This window comes from Odocoileus virginianus, chromosome 2 (assembly GCF_023699985.2).
Source record: "Odocoileus virginianus isolate 20LAN1187 ecotype Illinois chromosome 2, Ovbor_1.2, whole genome shotgun sequence".
Classification (NCBI taxonomy): domain Eukaryota; kingdom Metazoa; phylum Chordata; class Mammalia; order Artiodactyla; family Cervidae; genus Odocoileus; species Odocoileus virginianus.
The window spans coordinates 66,691,330-66,711,439 of NC_069675.1; the positions used below are offsets into that span (position 1 = coordinate 66,691,330).

The 20,110-nt window shown below is 42.2% G+C and overlaps 1 protein-coding gene across 2 annotated transcripts in view; it reads left to right on the forward strand.

Annotated features, from left to right (window-relative positions):
• ALK (ALK receptor tyrosine kinase) overlaps nt 1–20,110 on the forward strand; it is a 724,846-nt gene that overhangs the window by 229,711 nt on the left and 475,025 nt on the right. For both annotated transcript variants that reach the window (XM_070449831.1, XM_070449826.1), the window contains exon 3: nt 5,073–5,237. In XM_070449831.1, the coding sequence (XP_070305932.1) occupies nt 5,073–5,237 (165 nt within the window). The remainder of the gene's footprint in view (nt 1–5,072; nt 5,238–20,110) is intronic.

The following is a 20,110-nucleotide window of genomic DNA, read 5'->3' on the forward strand; positions in this document are numbered from 1 at the left end:
TTGGGGCCCTATCTGTAAACATATACTCCTTGCTGCCAGAGTCAAGAACATAAGTCCAAGCTTGACTCCTGGGACCCTTGTAATGAGAGACAAAATGAAGAAGGGTGAAGTATCATGGGGTTGATAAATATGGTGTTTTTCTCTTCTTTTCTATGACTCTGCTTTTCACTCTGTGGTTTTGCTTTCATTCCTTGTGCTGGGTTGTGGCTGGGCAACATCATCCAGTGGGCTCCTATGAACCTGCTCAGGCTGGCACCAGCCACCTGTGGCCTCTGGAAACCAGCCAGCCTCAGAAGACATGTCTTAAAGTCTAAAGGAGGCTGTTGGTCCCTTAATTTGGGTTGTCTAGAGGAGACTTAGGAAACTAGTGGGAGGTCTCTGGATTTATAGGGTTAGGATGAAGGAGATACAAAGAATCTTGATCTAAGGGATTTGGGGAAGCTTGAGGTCAGTCTGGATATAAAGGAAGACTGGGATTTTCTAAGTCCACCCAAGAGAAGACCCTAGAGTCCAAAGTACATCTGCTCTCCCTGTTATGCTTGGACAGTGCCTGAAACTTTCACACAGTCTCCTTCCTGTGGCTCAGGCTGGGAAGATTCCCACCTTTGCTAAAGTAGCCACAGCTGGCTTCCTAAGCTCAGGCCTTGAGCATGATTGCTGTGGTAGTCACACACATTCCCAGAGTCCAGATTGAGTCTCAAAGTGCTTGGGCACCGCCAACTCACCACAGCCAAGCAAACTGGGCATCTCTCTGGGAAGGGCCACCACAGGGTTTTTCTGATGGGTTACTGAACAATTCTTCTGAATTCTTCAGCTGTGTTTTATACTAGAACAATTTCTTGAAGCTGTTAATTCAGTTTTTGAAGTATAACTCATATCCTGGAAGATTTCAGAATATGGATACAGACTGATAAAAAATGTGTGAATACACACATACACACTCACCCTGGCAGTCATCTGTAAAATCTCCCTGAGCACTCCTTCTTAATTCTTTGAGGCTCTTGAGGCAAACTGAGTCCCTATGTAGTGTGATACACATTTCACCTCCTTTCCTGGGGAACCCATTAGGGATAACAGCAGGCTCTCATTTAGAGGCAGACAGAGTGAGGGGACCAACTGTCTGTAGGTTTGGTTGGGTTGGCTCACTGTGAGCTCTGTAGAATCACTGACTTCAGAAATGGAGAGCATCAGAGAGGGGATATGCTCCATCATTTTCAAATTGCAGAAAGCCAGGTGCAGAAAAAGGAATGGACATGCTGAGGCCCTTCAGCTGCTATGTGCAGGACTGAACCTGGGGTCTTCCTCACTGCTCTACCAAGACCTTTCCCTTGACAGCACTTGACACTCCTGTCAGCAGGCCAGTTATTTCCAGAAGATTCCATTACTTTATCTTTCTTCCATGATGGAAGTGACTTTCTGTTGGTTGCAGTGATTTCAACTATGTGATTAGCAGGTTCTGGAAAGTCTTTTTCTCATTGCTCTTTCTCAGTGGTTAGATTCTTCTGGTTCCAAATGGATATGTGAAAAGTACAGTCTTGGACCTGACACGGATGAAATATAGATCTGTCCCCTTAGGGTAGTATAGAAGCCTTTATGGATATGACAAAGTTACAGACTTAGTATCTAATAATAACCAAAATATAGCACTTCATAGCTTTCTCATATATTATTTAATTTGATCTGTTGGCCCTGGATTAAAATTCTGAAGCTGTGGAGGTGTGAGCTATTCAGCATTAGTCAGCCCTGGGTCACATTCCGGCTCCTCCTCAGGGAAGACCTTTCATCTTTGTTCAAGTAGAGTAAACTTTCTGAGTCTCAGTTTCCTCAGCTTTAAAGAGAAAACACAATTCACTTCTCAATTTGTTTAGCAGATTAAATATAGTGATATAAGAAATCTCTTTAGCACAGTTCCCGGCTGACAACTGGGGTTGGTGAATGTTTGTTTCTACCCTTCCCCTTGGGCAAGGACCTGTTGGGCCATTTTGGGTTGCTTAAGGCTGAATGCTTCACTGAAGCCCTTAGTTTCTCTGAGTCCTATTTGTAAGACTCTATAGCACCCACCACCTGGGGACAGAGTCAAGGAGGGCTAAAGAGAGAGATCCAAGAAACACCCTAGAGCTAGAAACTCAGAAAATGCCCAAGGAAAATGAGACTTAATCTGCCATTTTTAGAGAAGATAAGTCCCGGGTATTATTGCTCAAAAGGCACTAAAGCTAGGTCAGAAGAAACCTGTGTTGAAATTTTATAAGAAATTAAATCAGAATGTAGAAAAGCCCAATCTAATTTCACCTCAAATAAGCAATAATGTTGGCTCCATTTCTATTTAAAGCACAAAGTACATCTTAGACAGCTAAAGAGAAGCTGCCTCAGAGTATGGATTTCAAAACGAACCTATTTGATAATAGGAGTATCTGCCTGGCCTGTTTTACTAGGCAGAATCTGATCCATACACAACTGATCATCAGTCTCTCCAGAGTTCAAAGAGTCAAGGATTGATGATACTTGAGGCTGGGATTGCATATTCTGTTGTCTGTGTAACATGAGCACAGAGCACACTTGCTAGGCAGTGTCTGAGCTGGCATGCCGCCCTTCTGTCCCACGTGGAAGCAGGATGACTTTAATTGGAGAAGAAAAGTCAAGATGGAGGATGGGCTTCAGAAGTTGAAGCTCTGGGAAAGGCACCGATAGTTGTCGATGTGGGGTGGAGGTGGCCACCCTCTGACTTGATCTTCTGCTGATGTGGTTGGGTCTTTTTGATCATCCCCAGAGGAGCCAGGCTTAATGGCTATACTTTTCATTATAAGATATATTTCATTATAAGGATAATTTTGTGCTGCAAAGTACAAATGTTGGTTTTTTTTCTTCTTATTGCATTCTGTTATTGAAACTGGGGACCTAGCAAGCAAGTCTTGAAGATTAAGGCACCCTACAATTCATGGACACTAGCTCATAGCTGTAGCTCAGCCCCCAGAAGCATGTAGAAAGTCTTCAAGGCTGATATAAAATATGTAGGTGGCAAGTGGCTTGTCAACTCAAACAAGCCTAGCTCTGCCTGTTTCAGCTTGACATTATAAAGGTGAATTGTCTGAATCGTGAAAGGGCGAGTGATATTAACCTTAGGACCAGGAGGATGGCAGCTCTGGAGAGCAGCTGGTACATAAATCTCCACTGGTTGAGAAGTAGAAAGATACTTAATAGAAGGGTAATTGAAGGATTTTTTTCTTCCCCCCTAAACTTAGTTTGGCCAGTGTCAGTGGGAATTATTTTACTCCTACTCCAGGGCAGGGCCAGCTTCTATGGTGTTACTAAAGGACATTCCAGTGACTGGCTATTTGCGCTAGATTTGGCACTACTTCTCCTCTGCCTTCTGGAATTCCCAACAGAGAACTTGTCTTAGAGATCAAGGTAACAGTAGCTCCAGAAGCAGATACTAAAATACACAGTGATAATTGGGAGTTAGTACCCATTAGTGGCTTCCTTGGTAGCTCAGTGGTAAAGAACCCCCTGCCAATGCAGGAGATGTGGGTTCGATCTCTGGGTCAGCAAGATCCCCTGGAGAAGGAAGTGGAAACCCACTCCAGTATTCTTGCCTGGGAAAACCATGGACAGAGGAGCCTGGCAGGCTACAGTCCATGGGGTTACAAGAGTCAGAACCAACTTAGCAACTAAATACTACCCATTAGCACCACCAAACAGATTGATTTAATAAATTTGTTATAACACTTCTAAGAGTAGGGACTTTGGAATCTTAAAAAAGTCAAATCAAGAAGGAACTTTAGAAGACATCTAGTGTGGGTCTCATTCTGTATTTGAGAAACTTAAGGCCCAGAAAAGTAAAGTGGCTTATTCAAGATAACCAGCAAATCAATGGCAAAGTTGGAGCTGGAACCTAGGTTTCTCTGGGTAATTGTTTCTAGAATCATTGAGTCTAAACCTCTTATTTATGAATGAGGGCACCAAGTACTACATGTGAGAAGAAGATACCAACCAAATGTGAAAAGCCTGGATACCAACAAAATTCCCCAAAGTCCCATTCATTCAGTGGTCTTTATATCAAATTTTCCCTTTCTTCACATCTCCAGGGCTAAAAGGAGATAGAGATGATGAAGTAAAGAGTGGATGACTAATTTGCTTTTTGGCACATATTTTATTGATCCATGAGCAAGCATTGAGAGCCTTCTAGGTGTACAAACACTTCAACCACTTTGGGTAGAAAATAATGATCAAGGCAAGGGAAATAGAAGGTGAGTATATCCTAAAAGTAGGGCAGCAGATGTGAAAGGATTGGACACAGTGATGATTCTTGCAAAGAAGCCCAGAAAAGATCATATAAAGTCCCAGAGCACGGCCTCTTCTTGCCTCTTCTCTCTCTGCCTAATCAGTGACCTTCCCTATTCCCTGCCCAAGAGAGAATAGAACTCAGATTAGCTATCCTAGCCATGGCACTTCTCCCTGGAAGGTGACTGAATAGATAATATGATTGGCAAACGGGGCTGTGAGAAGCCTAAGTTCCCTTTGACCTTCTCTTCTTATTTAGGAATCTGATAAGAATTTTTGCTGAGCATCAGTTGTGCACCAGTTGTGTGTGTAGATCTTGTATTATCCTTCTGGTTCTTACAGCAATCTCCAGAGGTAGAAATTATCATCCCTAATGTATAAGAGAGGACGGTTGAAGCCAGAGGGGTTAATTTTCTTGCCTGACTTAGATTCACACCTTTCTGGTTGCAAAGCCCAGCTGTGACCAGTTGACCTCAAGCCTTCTTCATGTCACCAAGTAACTTGACAGGATGCAAATCTTTTCATGGTTCAACCTCTTAGCTCTTTTTTTCTACTTGCCTTTTCTGAAGACATCTCTCATAATCTAAGTTATACAAAGCACACTATTTTTCCCTCTTAGTCTCCTTCTCATGCATATGGAGCTAAGATGCCTATGAAATTTATAGCTTCTCACACCTGGATAGGGTGAAGGTTGTGGATGAGATGGAGGCCAACTTCCTGGAGTGGAGGAGTGGGGCTGGAAGGTCACTTTTGGGAGACAGTTTGCTCCACTGACCATGGGCTGCTCCTTGCAGGTCTGGAGTGCAGCTTTGACTTCCCCTGTGAGCTGGAGTATTCCCCTCCACTGCACAACCTTGGGAACCAGAGCTGGTCCTGGCGCCATGTTTCTTCTGAGGAGGCCTCTCAGATGGACCTGTTGGATGGGCCTGAGGCGGAGCATTCCAAGGAAATGCCCAGAGGTAAGGGTAGAGGACACTGCGAAATGTCCTGAATGGACCAGGATGCAGATGGGATGTCTATTTCTGTTTGAAGTTTTGTGACCTCTCCATCCCTGTTCTGTCCTGTTTCCTTTGAAACCTGTTTTTAATATCTGTGCCTTTCCATGTCTTGGACTATACAAGGGAGAGGAGGCTATAAGTTCAATTTCAAGGTCAATCCAACCCTTTGGATTGAAGGGTTTAGAAATAGGATTTCATAGCTGTCTTTCATGCAGATTTCCCAATGTAAGATGTAAAAAAAAAATGTTAACCTGTTTGTTTATTTGGAATGGTGTCATCTCTAAAACATAAGACATCCAGTTAAATTTGAGCTTTAAGCAACAAATGATTTTTTTAGTATAAGTGTGTCTCATGTAAGTAGTTGGGACATACTTATACTGAAAAAGTAGTCCAATTATCCTAAAAAATTCAAATGTAATTGTGTTCTGCATTTTTATTTGCTGAATCTGGCAATCCTAATTTGGAGTGTGTTGTATAACTGAGTTAAATGTTAGTTCCAAAGCCATTAATGACTATTCAGACTGCATATTAGTTCTGTAAGGTGCTTCCAGTAGTTCTGAGCTGTTTATGAACATCCTCTTCTGAATTATCAGTACTGGAAAAGATAGGCCCAGGATAAGTAGTGGATGCTTGATAAATATTTGCTGAGTTTTTAGAGAGATACAGAGGTACCAAGACCTAATCCTTCCTCAGGTCTCTCTAAGGCAAATCTTAGAGCCCCCAATTCCTTGGACCCAGAAAATTCTACTGGCCCAGCATTGACAGCCTCTATTTCTAGCTTTTAGGAAGAAATACTAACTGACATAGTACTGGGTTTACTGGGCATGGCAGAGTGGTACTTCCAGTTGCAAAGCCCTTCCAACTGCATTGTCTCATTGGATTCCAATTTTGTGAGGGAGTCAGGGCAGATGAGAAAACTAGGGCTCAGAGATGGGAAGCAACTTGCTGACGATCAGCTTATACATGTGGGTCTACAGGTCTAGATGTCTGCCTTGATGAGTCATAGACTGGAATACTTTCCACCTTGTCATGCCTCTGTCTTTATAGTAAAAGCTGTGGTGAGAACTGCTGTGGGCCCAGTTCTTAGGGGTGATTATCTCAGACAGATGCTCCTGGGAAGCACACAGGGACAGAGCTCAAGGAAGCTCATGAGGACTAAAAACTACTAACTAATGTTCCCAGGCTTCCCCCTCAGCCTGGAGCCCTGAACTGTGAGGCCCCTTTCTTTTATACTCTCCCAGGATGACCTTTTCTATTTTTATGATGCTCTTGAAATTTCTTGACTTTCATTTGTATTTAAAGCTGCTTTCACCTGGATACTGATGTGTAATGTGGGGGGTTTGTGTGTGTAAGTGAGTGGCTCTTACCCAATAGTGCATCCAGATCTTCTGGAGAACTTATAAAGATACTGTCTAAATGCTATAACCTAAATTCTGATTCAGTAGATGTGAAGTAGAGCCTAGGAATCTGTAGATTTTCAAACTTTATTATAAAATCAAGCATGTACAAAAAAGTAGACATAATATATATGTGTGGATTAAAGATTACAATATAATCAGTACTTGTATTCTCATCACCAAGTGTAAGAATTTGAACTTTGTCAGTTCCTTTACAACCTTTTCTTCTCCCGCCTAGATCAAAAATCTCTCCTTTTCCCCAGAGGTAACCATTACCCCACACTTTGTGTTTAATCATGCATTTGCTTTTCTCTGTGCCCTTACTCCTTATGTATATAGCCTCAAACAACATATTGATTAGACTTGCAACCTGTTGTATAAATGGAATAGTGTTTTGTGATTTGCCCATTTTAATACATATAGCTGTGGTTCATTTTGTATTGGATCCATTACATGAAAATACCACAGTTTGTCTCTTCCACTGTTATTAGATATTTGGGTTGTTTCTAAGTTTATGCTATTACCAATAGCACCACTATCAGCATTTTTGTACATGCCTCTTGGAGTGTGTGCGTGTCCGAAGGTTTCCCTAGAGCATAGAATTTGGGGTGGAATTTCTGGGTCACATGGTTCACCTTCCACTTCAATTCATAATCCAATGTCTTTTCCAAAGTGGTGGCACCGATTTATATTCCCTTTAGTGATGTGCATCCAGGATTCTACATCCTTACCAGTATTGGGTTTTGCCAGACTGTCATTTTTGCTCATCTGGCAGATGTCATTGCAACTTTGATTTCCATGGGGCTTTGTTTTATTTTATGATTGTATAAGTTTCTCGGGTGATTCTTAGGTTTCTTGTACTATTGGTGTGGACCCTTTTTCAGGCTTACTCACATTCAGCCACCGCTAGTGATGTCTCTGGATTCTAATTCCTAACCTGTTGAAACAGTCCTGTGTATACATGCATTTTTGATCATAGGTTTTTTATTTGATAACTGTTGAATTGTGATCAAAGTTCACTGAGATGAGGAAAGAAGGACAAGTGGCAATGATCCACAGACATGGTGGTGTCAGACTTTATAACTTTGAAAATCAATGCTTTTTACATTTTTAAACAATTTTAAAGCAGTGCCAATAGATTGTGTTTTGCCACACTCTGACCTGTTTCTCCTCCCCTAAGCTCTGTCTTATGATCTTTAGCATCTGCATGTTATGCTGAATATCGTGAGGGGGTGGGGGGAGGGAAGGAAGGAGAGGAGAGGGGGAAGAAATACTTCCACTGACTTCGCAGTGGTCCTGAAAGTGGAATATTGAGGGCTTTATGTTTCTAAACAGCTGGATCCCAAGGGCCAGGACATGCACTAAATGTGAACTTTCCTACTATATGAATCAGTCAGTTCAGTTCAGTTCAGTTGCTCAGTCGTGTCTGACTCTTTGCAATCCCAAGGACTGCAGCACGCGAGGCTCCCTGCCATCACCAGCTCCCGGAGCTTGCTCAAACTCATGTGCTTCGAGTCGGTGATGCCATGCAACCATCTCATCCTCTGCTGTCCCCTTCTCCTGCCTTCCGTCTTTCCCAGCATCAGAGTCTTTTCCAATAAGTGAGTTCTTCACATTAGGTAGCCAATGTATTGGAGCTTCAACTTCAGCATCAGTCCTTCCAATGAATATTCCGTATTGATTTCCTTTAGGATTGACTGGTTGGATCTCCTTGCAGTCCAAGGGATTCTGTCTTCTCCAACACCACAGTTCAAAAGCATAAATTCTTTGGCATTCAGCTTTCTTTCAAGATCAGTCAGGATTTGAATATCCACTTTTTAGCAAGTGTTGCCAACTTCCATCCCTCTGAAAAATCATTGCTCTCCCTAGTGTGATAGGATCTCACATCTCTGAAGATATTGATGGAACAACCATGACAAAAGCTTCTGTGGATACACCAGTTTACTTTATCAAGTTTTTTAGTGAAGAAAACCATCCAAATGTAATTTGGGGGAATCTCACCATTGTCAGATACTTGTGTTTATTTTTCCTGTGGTCTAGTGGAGGGATCTATACTCAGCCTTGATCAGTCTTAGAAACAAAAGACCAGCCTCCCAGCTTTTGTAGGACTGCCTCTGGCCTCTGGAAGGTCACTGAGAGGTGTTCAAAATTTCCAGTAATGGACCACCTGTTGTTTTTGAAATCAGTTGATTACATTGCTACCTGTTTGTTCCCTAAGTAGGATTGTTCCTCGTGAAGCAGTCTGTTGTATCTTAATGTCCCTTGACCTTCAGGGAAAGAGGAGAAGAAGGTAAGGGAAGAGAAAATGACATGTCCAGTCCAGACGGGAGCAAAACAAGGACCTAACTCTCAACTGTTTAGAAGCTTATTTCTCTGTCATTTTGACAGAAAGAATTGCTGTTGATGGAGATAAGAAGGAGAGATGGAGTGCCCTTCAATAGAGGATCCCCCCCCCCTTTTTTTAAACTCAACATTTATTGGGTGGATGGTATTTAGACTCTACTGCAATATTTCTTGTCAGGGCATATAGAAGGGCCAGAGAAAGGTGGTGAGATAATACCAATCATAGATAATGAACTGTAGGAGTATAAATTCTGAATGATTTTAATTTATGGCCCTTGTAGCTGAGAATAATAAGGGAGATACAATGCAGAGCAGCAAGATAATAAAAAGTGATGATCTTGATGGAACATAATATTATAAATTAATCAAATCTTGAGGAATCATCAGGTTGAGGCATTCTATGACTTTTTAAGAAGTGCTAGGGGCATGTTCTGGAATCAAGATTGCCGGGAAAAATATCAATAACCTCAGATATGCAGATGACACCACCCTTATGGCAGAAAGTGAAGAGGAACTAAAAAGCCTCTTGATGAAAGTGAAAGAGGAGAGTGAAAAAGTTGACTTAAAGCTTAACATTCAGAAAACTAAGATCATGGCATTAGTCCCATCACCTCATGGGAAATAGATGGGGAGACAGTGGAAACAGCATCAGACTTCATTTTTTGGGGATCCAAAATCACTGCGGGTGGTAACTGCAACCATGAAATTAAAAGATGCTTACTCCTTGGAAGGAAAGTTATGACTAACCTAGATAGCATATTGAAAAGCAGAGACATTACTTTGCCAACAAAGGTCCGTCTGGTCAAGGCTGTGGTTTTTCCAGTGGTCATGTATGGATGTGAGAGTTGGACTGTGAAGAAAGCTGAGTGCCGAAAAATTGATGCTTTTGAACTGTGGTGTTGGAGAAGACTCTTGAGAGTCCCTTGGACTGCAAGGAGATCCAAGCAGTCCATCCTAAAGGAGATCAGTCCTGGGTGTTCATTGGAAGGACTGATACTGAAGCTGAAACTCCAGTACTTTGGCCACTTCATGCGAAGAGTTGACTCATTGGAAAAGACCCTGATGCTGGGAGGGATTGGGGGCAGGAGGAGAAGGGGGTGACAGAGGATGAGATGGCTGGATGGCATCACCGACTCGATGGGCATGAGTTTGAGTAAACTCCGGGAGTTGGTGATGGACAGGAAGGCCTGGCGTGCTGCAATTCATGGGGTTGCAAAGAGCCAGACACGACTGAGCGACTGAACTGAACTGAGGGGCATGTTCAATGTCTACTCCTTCCGGTATTTTGGAATGCAGTAAAGGGAACATATTTTTCTTCTTCAGCAAGATAAGATTTTGATCTCTAGCTAAATCCTAACTTTAAAATGGGTAACAGATTAACAGCCCCCCTCCCAAATTCCTCCCCAACCCTTCATGCAGATGCAAACACAATAAGACCAGGAGTAGCCTCAGATGGGAGGGGCTAACTTTCTTCCTGTATCAACTGAATTCTCGTCCAGGGCATTGATTCTCAGGTTTTTGCTTTGTTTTGTTTTGGGTGGGCGGGGGGGGGGGGGGGGGGGGGGGGGGGGTGGAGAGCCTGAATGAAACTCTGCTCCTGAGATTTTTCTGTTTATCTAGGTAGCATAATAGTTTTCAAAAAGGTTGAGAAATACTGTTCTGGAGCTCTGAAATGCCTAGCGAAGCTGCCATGGGTGACAAGGGGACCACAATGGCAGAGTGGGGTCATTTAGTCTTTAGGTTCACTCCTGCTTTACCCTTTTGTGTTGGTTTCTTGTAGCTGCTGCAACAAGTAAACACAAACTGAGTGACTTAAAACAACAGAAATTAATGTTTTCCCAGTTCTGGAAGCCAGCAGTCTGAAATTAAAGTGTTGGCATGGTTGGTACCTTCTGGAGGCTCTGCAGGAGAGTCCCTCCCATACCTCTTTCCTAACTTCTGGTGATCGGTAATTGCTCCCCCCACTTTGTCTGTATAGGCAGTCTTTAGCAAAGACCTCTGGTTTTAGCAGTTTGTTGAAGCTGGGAGAGTAGTCAAGAGGGATAGGCAAACTGGAATAGAAGAAGGTAACTGGAATCACACACACACTCCAGAACAGAATGATGTTCCTTTTCACGTGTGTCAGATGGGGTGGTCCAAACTGGGACTGTTCTGACAAGTGGTTCCCAGAGTCTCCCTAACTGTTCTGTTCCCTCTGTCTACCGTGGAGTTTCTGTTTTAAGGCAGTGGTTTCTAAACTTTATTTTATTTTATTCCCCATTAGTAAAATATTTCTGAGCCCTCTTGCTATGTGTGTATTCATCAGTTATATGCATATATATTTTTTCTAGCTACATAATATTATTGGTAAAGCTTATTTTGCTTCTTACTTCTGTAAAATAAATGTAATCACGCACATACTTTGGAGCCTCTGCAGGACATCTGTCCTCTATAAATGGAGCTGAACTTCAGGATTTGCTAAGACATGTCACCTGGCCCCAGAATCATTGATGAATCTGTCCCTATTTAGTCCTTTAGGAAGTTGCCTGGGCAGATTTCTCCCTGTCTGTTCACCTCCCATCTCCTGGGCTATGCTGGCCAGGTACTCTGCATCAAGGCCTTACAGATAGGTTTAGCTCTTGTGGTCTCTCTGAGTTTCAAAGACCATTTAGTCTCTCTTTTCAGAATCAATATGATTTGAAGAGGAAGAAATCACTTCCTGTCTAAGTACTACTAACATACTAACTCACCCTCAAGAATCAAAAGATATTTTTCCCTACGATTACCTGACAGACCTGAGGAACAGGGTTGCAACCAAATGTTTTCTACTGGCTTATCTAAAAAGGTATCTTGGTAGTGAAAAACTAGAATTCATTTAAGTGCTTACACAATAAGGATTTAGTTAAATAAAATATTGTTGTTTTTTAATTGGTAAGTCATATCTGACTCTTGCAACCACATGGACTGTAGCTTTCCAGACTCCTCTGTCCATGGGATTTCCCAGGCAAGAACACTGGAATGGGTAGCTAGTTCCTTCTCCAAGGGATCTTCCCAATCCAGGGATCAAACCTGAGTCTCCTGCATTGCAGGCAGTATACTTATATATTATGCAGCCATTTATATTTATGCCATGTAAAAACAATAATATAGGAAAGTATTCAAGGCCTATTATTAGATTTTTTTCAAAAGATTAAACAATGTATGTTGTGTAAATTGTTTTGTAAAAGAGAAAAATGTATATGTATGTAAGAAAAAAGTCTATAAGGAAATATACTAACATAGTAGCAGAAGTTATTTCTAGATGACTCAATTTTCAGTGATTTTTATCTTCTGTGTGCTCTTGGTATTTTCCAATTTGAGTCCATTATTATGTATTACTTTTATAATAAGATAAAGCATCATTATTTTTTAATATAAAGGGATAAAAATTCTCATTTGAAGGTATGTCTTATTGAATTATTTTAGACTTTCCTGGGGGAGGGAACATGTTAGCTATTTTCTGCCACAACAACCACCAAAAAGCCTGCAGTACTGGCTGGAGTGAGACAAACAAATAGGCAAGCCTGCCTTCCTGGGTATGGTGCAGGATACCAACAGTTCACATCAGCTCACAAATCCAGAGCACCCCTTGCCGGACCCTGTTTCTGTTTGATTTATGCTTAGAGAGTTACAAAAGGTAATCACTTGTGCATAAGGTTCAGGAATTCACCCAGGGACTAAGCAGCAAGTAAGTATGAATGACATCAGCACATTTCAGTTCAATTCACATTCCTATTTCAATTCAATCTTTGCCCCTTCAGATGTATCAGAAGGATTTTGGGTGGTCGTAAGGTTTTTTTTTCTTTAATTGAAGAATAATTGCTTTACAGTGTTGTGTTGACTACTGCCATCAATGGAGAAAACGGAACCCTGTTGCAATGTAAATTGATACACCCACTATGGAGAACAGTGTGGAGATTCCTTTCATTTTTTTTTTAATAGGATCTTAAACTTTACTTTTAATTAATTTATTATTTTTTTGTCTGTGCTGGGTCTTCATTGCTGTGTGTGGGCTTTCTCTTATTGCAGTGAATGGGGGATACTCTTTAGTTGCAGTGTGCAGACTTTTCTTGTTGTGATGCGTGGCTCTAGAGTACGCAAATCAGTAGTTGTGGTATACAGGCTTGGTTGCCCTGCAGCATGTGCAATCTTCCTGGACCAGGGATTGAACCCATGTCCTCTACATTAGCTGGCAGACTCCTGTCCATGGGACCACAAGGGAATTCCCATGTGTCACATCTGAACTACTTATCATACTAAGGCCAGTGGTTCTGTTTGTGGTCTCTTATCCCTGCCCTTCGCCTGGAACTCATCATGAGAGGCCACGTTGTTTTCCTGATTCTGCCTACAGAAATGTAACCCTCATCTCCTGAGAAGTAAGATCACTGGGCTTTAGGTCTTGACCTTTCAACAAGCTGTGACTTGTGATTATTTCATCCTAATGATTCTGGTGCCAACCTGACAGCTGGAACTTAAGCTCCAGAGAAGAACTTGCCTTAATGAGTTGGCATGCTTTGGGGGTATCTAGTGAAGTATTTCTTGCCTCCCCATCAGTATGGGCCTCTTCCAGGGTGTTTCTTCTGCCTTCTATAGGAAGCCTTCAGTGGGAAGGGATGGATTGTGGTTATCTGGTGATGAGTATGCCCTTCCTTAGATGAATCTAATAATCCTGCCCATGGAGCATGTCAAGTAAGAAAGGAGGACAAGAATTGGAGGGAAAAGGGACCTGGACTCTCACTGCAACTCTGCCATAACGGATGTCACTACCTCTCTGAGCTGTAGTTTCCTCATTTGTAAGGTAAATGTCTTAGACTAGATTATCACTAAGACTATTTCCCACTCTGATACACGACTGTGTATCCAGGCATATCCAATACAAAGGACAGCCATGTACCTGACACAGAATTTGTGAGCCACAGAAATCATCATCAGCCTCAAGAGATATACCCACTTCCCAAGATTTAGCCATGACTTCTGGAATCTGGAAAGTTTCATGGCTCAAGTCACTCTTCAGGCCACAGCATCAAGATGGGGCACTGCCTCTGGAAACCTGGAGGTTTTGAGTAAATTCTGGGAGTTGGCGATGGACAGGGAGGCCTAGTGTTCTGCAGTTCATGGGGTCGCAAAGAGTCGGAGACGACTGAGTGACTGAACTGAACAGAACTAATATGGCAAAAGGGACTTCGCAGGTGAGATTATCCTGGATTTTCCAGATGCGCCTAATGGAATCGCAAGGATCCTAGTGAGTGAAAGAGGGAGACAGGAGAGCCAGAGTCAGAGAAAATGTGATGATGACTCCAGATGAATCAGAGGTCAGAGAGAAACAGAGATTTAAAGATCATTTAAGTGCATGCTATTTGTATCAATTAAAAAATTCCATTTATTCTTTGAATTGTGTATTTCTTCACTAAATCAATAATTGGTAGTTCCCTACTGTAATCTACAGTGCAGGGCACTGTAGATTAAAATCTAAGTCAAGGAAACATCCAAAATCAAGGCGGTGGACACAGTTCCATGTAAAGTGACAGCACAGTAGCTGATGGTGTTGAAGATGTAGGAAGAGGCCATGAGAGAAGGAATGCAGGCCACTTCCAGAAGCCAGAAAAGGCAAGAAAAAGGATTCTTCCTCAACTTCATCCAGAAGGAATACAGCCCCCCAAATCATTTTAGACTTCTGACCTCCTAAGCTGTTCAATAATGAATCTGTTGTTTTAAGCCACTGCGTCCTTGCTAAGTCACTTCAGTTGTGTCCGACATTTTGTGATCCTATAGACTATAGCCCGCCAAGGTCCTCTGTCCATGGGGATTCTCCAGGCAAGAATACTGCAGTGGATTGCCACTTCCTTTTCTAGGGGATCTTCCCTACCCAGGGATCAAACCCACATCTCTTAAGATCTCCTGCATTGGCAAGCTGGTTCTGTACCACTAGCACCACCTGAGGAGACCTTTAAACCATTAAGTTTCTGATAATTTGTAAGAGTAGCCATAAGACACTAATACTGCTGGTCCTGAGCAAGTCTGGAGGAAAAATGATGCTCCTAAAGCACTTTTCTAGAAAAGGCAGGGCTCAGAGCACTGACTGGGCCTCAGAGTTACTTCCTTATAGTTACTGTAGGTGTCCTTTGACTTATTGCTAGGAGGGCAGTCTGTAGACTTCCTTCTGCAGAGGGAACAGGCAAACATCTCTTTGGACCAGAAATAGAACAGAAAGCAGTAGCAGGAGCTAAAGCTAGAAGTACACAGCTGCATCTGAGGGTCTGGCTCCTGTGGGTAAGGAGGACAGAAGGCCCCCAACAGAGGAGTCTGGGGAGGATCATTGCTCAAAATGGGGGAGCTGGGGTGAGGCTACATCACCTGTGGAAGGAAGCTGTGATGCTGCCCAGGACAGTACCTGTGAAGTTCTTGTCAAAGGTGGCTGGATGATGCAGTAAAAGTACACATACAGGGCCTGTGGTGAGCGGCTGCCAGTCAGGCCCTGGGCTCTGTAGCAAGTGAAACTGGAAAGAGCTATAATCTGTGAAGTGCTTTTCTATTCATGATCACCTTTGATTCTCATAAAACAACAAGACAGGTAGTGTTAGTGTACCTAATGTATAGGTTGGTAAACTAAGGCTAACCAGTAGGCTTTGAAAAGAGGAAGCTGGGTCTTTCTCATTCATTATGATGTCCCACGTTTACTCAGAGGAGACTGGGTCTTGCATTGTGATGTCCCAGGAGCTTGGCCCAATACCCAGTATAAAATAGACATTCACTAAATGTTTCTTGACCCACAGATGGAGGCTTAGAGAGATGAAGTAAATTGCTCATCTACAGAGTCTACAAAACCGGAATGTGAAAGAGTCAAATCTTGAATTCTAGTTTTTGAGTACCAAACTTTATGTTCTTTCCATTATATCAAACTCATGAAATGCAGTGTTTCCCAGGCTTCTCCTACATAAGACTATCATTACATGTCTGGCAGTATTCAGAAATTCAGGGCATCGTCCTCACACCAGTGATGCTGGGGGACTCCTGTTCCATAACACAGCCAGCTTCTCTGGTGGCTCAGATGGTAAAGAATCTGCCTATAATGCAGAAAAAGCAGGAGACCTGATTTCGACCCTTGGGTCAGGAAGATCCCCTGGCATTTGTGAAGGGCAATGTCTTCAGATGGATCCTGGGAAGCCTACTTTCACCCATGTCTCCTCTGCAGATGGCCGAGTCAAGGAGTGCTGCCTAAGGCAGCCACAGCATGAAGCTTGCCATCTGGGCTACATACCAAGGCAGTCAGTGTGGAGTCTAGTTATTGTGACTTGAGTTGCCCTTTTAGAAATAAGGGAGCACTGTGCTGAGTTGGGAGTGGTACCCTTAGGTACCATGTGAACCCAGGCCTTAGTTTTTCAATTGGTAAATTGAGTGGGTAGGGACTAGATAGGCTCCAAGAGTATGTGAAGTTGTCTTTCTGATTTCCTATTTCCTCTTATTAAGACCTTTTATTACTGTTATCTGGATTTTTTAGCCTCACTGATTTCTATATATCAAATGGTTCAGATAAGACACATCTTAAAGAAATATGGGTTCTGCTTAAGAAAAGCTATGAACCGCTCAGAATTTATGTTTGAAGAGAGTTGAGGGAAAGCCAGGACCTTGCAAAGAGGAATAAAATAAAATTCTCTTGAGTGGAGATAACTACAGTGTAATTCTCCTTAGGGTGGAAAGATAATCTTTACTCATTTAAGATGGAGAAAGACTGGTCTGATATAAGTTGAAGAGAGATCTGGGGGTCATTCTACTCTGTGTTTTTTTTTTTTTTTTTTCTGACTTGTTATAAAAATCAGTGGAAATAATGCACAAGAGACCGCTCTGTAAACAAGGAAACGGCATAGTAGAGTAACACGTGGCCCAGCCTGATAGTGGACTTCCCAGCCCTAGCAGTCCGAAGCAGGGGTTGCTGCTCTGTTTTGATTTAAGAATCCTGACCCTCTGGGACTTCCCTAGTGGTCCAGTGATTAAGACTCTGCACTCTGAATGCAGAGGGCCTGGTTTAATCCCTTGTCAGGGAACTAGATCCCACTTGCCACAACTAAGAGTTAGCATGCCACAACGAAAGATCCTGCATATCACAAGGAAGATAAAAAATCCGATGTGCCACAGCTAAGACCCTGTGCAACCAAATACACAAATAAATATATTTTTTTTAATTAAAAAATAAGCAATCTTGACCCTAAAAGACAGGAGGTTTGCTTGGCCCAGGTATCCATGCATAACATATTTAGGACTTTTTGGACGTGACAAAAGAATTCGCTGAGAAGGACTTGTGGAAATACATTAGGTTCTAGAAATTGCATGGGGGTTCAGATCCAGGGTCCAGTTCTCCCACTGAAGAATACATAAGGACCTTTTACCTGGTGCTATTGTGGTAGTCTAGTTTTTCTTACCTAAAGCATTATGATCAATTTTGACTCTTTCCGCTTCTTGCTTTATAGTTCTTAGTACTATTTGCTTGTCATACTTAATAAAAAACACATTACTGGATATCAGGTCTTAGTTAATTTTTACAGAAGCTGTTATTATTTGGAAGTATGCTGGATTTACTTGTTTTACTAGACTTACTTTTAATGAAACTGGCTGCATACATGGTGTGGAAGCTCCCTGTGTCTTTGTTGTGGTACCCTGACCTGCACTTGTATTCTCTTTAGCAACTGTCTTCTCTCTGATATGCTGGTATGGCTTCACCAGGAAGCATAGAACGAGGTTTTAAGAGATATTATGCTGGCAATAAGGAATTATTTATTTATTCCTCGTAGAAAACAAGAATGGTCTATGATGAACAAGAATGTCTATGAAAACAAGAATGTCTCAAATGAGAGTGTCCTGTTTATTCTGAAGTAGATAGAATTAAATTCACTTTTGTAGCAACAACATAGAATGCTCCTGTTAAATATCTTCACCTTCAATATCGCTTGTGCTATACAGTAGAAAATATTTTTCAGATATCATTCCTCAGATCATATACTCTGCTTCGCCTAAGAATTATTTTTCTTGATTGACTAAGACACTGTGTTTATACCCCAAAAGCATCCATTCCAACAGTGGTGTACATTCAGGGAGCCGCGGAGCGTGGGAGGAATCAGTGGGTTTGTTGCTATTCCTCCCTCATCCAGTTTTTAACACTGATTCGTCCCTAGTTATCCCTTAACTGTAAATTATATAAAAAACATTGAGCATATTAAAAAATAGTGTAACCAAAATAATTAGTGCATTCAAAATGAAGAATTTAGAGAAGGTAAGAGTTTCAGTTCTATGGAATTGGCAACCCTCCAGTGCAGATGTCCAGCCCTCACACAAGTGCTTCATTCCCTTCTCTGATTTTTTCTGTCTTTGCTTTTCCCTCTGTCTTTTCTGCTTTTGTGGCCCTCTTCCCTCCTCAACCTATATTTTCTCCTTAAAAGCAAATGCATCCTTCCCGTCTATAACTCTGGACGCAGAACAGGCATGACAAGCCAGCACAGAGACCGGAAGTGGGCTTCCCCTGCCAATAAAGATTAATTCAGACTTATTGTCTTTCATGTGACACATGTACAAACATAAATTTAAGAAACATTGCTTCTAGAGAAACAAGAAAGTTTAGCAAATTCTGGAAGTCTTGTGCTCCATGAGGAAGTAATTACAATTACTTACAATTTCTCATGTAAGAAAAATGTAAGCTGAGTCAATTGGCTTCTTTACCCCTGAGGTCAAAGTCAAGATGGAAAGTCAGCGTTCTTCAAAAGGCAACCAGGTGCTTAGATGGAGTGGAAGAAGGATTCCTAATGACTCCTGTCTTTCAGAGGGATTTAGAGATTGAGTTTCTGCAGGAAATGCAATTAGCAGTACTTTCCCCAACACCTCTATCAGCAGCAGGAGCAGCCCACAACTTTTTAAAAATTCATGTTTCCATAAATGCATGAGTTAAGTCATTCAAACCATTTATCCTGAAAAAGGAAAAGGGAAAATAAAATGAAAACAGGAGAGAAACAACCAAAAGGCATGAGATTAATAAGGGGCTTTCCTGTGAACATGTTGAGCCAGCTCAAGAAAAAGGACTTAGCCTGCATCATGAAGGACTAAGGCTGACAAGAGGGAATATGACGACCCTGAGACCAGCTAGACTATATGGCACCTCTGTGTGAATTTGAAAACATTTCCTCCTCTGGATGAAGGAATTAGGAAAAGATGCCTCTTCTGGCTGTGTGCAACCAGTGCTAGAACTTGTAGCTTGGCAAGCAGAACATGAACTGATGCTCAGCCCTACTCTCCCCTTCGCTTAACACATCTGTACAGGGCAGAATCCACCCAACTGCATACAATAGCCCTGTCAGTGTGTACCAAGAGCTTACTTTATGCCAAGCACCTGTCATGAAAAGAGTGAAAGTGTTAGTCACTCAGTTATGTCTGACTTTTTGTGACCCCATGGACTGTAGCCTGCCAGGCTCCTCTGTCCATGGGATTCTCCAGGTAAGAATACTAGGGTGGGTAGCCTTATCATACTATGCTCTATATGATTCTCAAAATAGCTCCATAAAATAGTTTTAGAAAGATGAATATCCATCTTTCAGACTAATAAAATAAAATTCAAAGAAATTATGTGAAGCAGGATTTCCAGCTATGGCCAAATGAAAAAGTTAGCTGCTCAGTCTTGTCTGACTCTTTGTGACCCCATGGACTATAACCCCAGGCTCTTCTGTCTATTGAGATTTCCCAGGCAAGACTACTGGAATGGGTTTACCATTTCCTTCTCCAGGAGATCTTCCCAACCCAGGGACTGAACCTGGGTCTCCTGCGTTGCAGGCAGCTTCTTTACTGTCTGAGTCACTACTTGCAAATTCTCTCCCTCAAAAGCAACTATTAAGCTGGACTAAACAGGCAGAAACAGGGCTTCCCTGGTGGCTCACACAGTGAAGAGTCTGCCTGCAATGCGAGAGACCCAGGTTCAGTCCCTGAGTCAGGAAGATCCCCTGGAGAAGGAAATGGCAATCCACTCCAGTATTTTTGCCTGGAAAATCCCGTGGATGGGGGAGCCTGGGGCTACAAGCACATGGGATGGCAAAGAGTCAG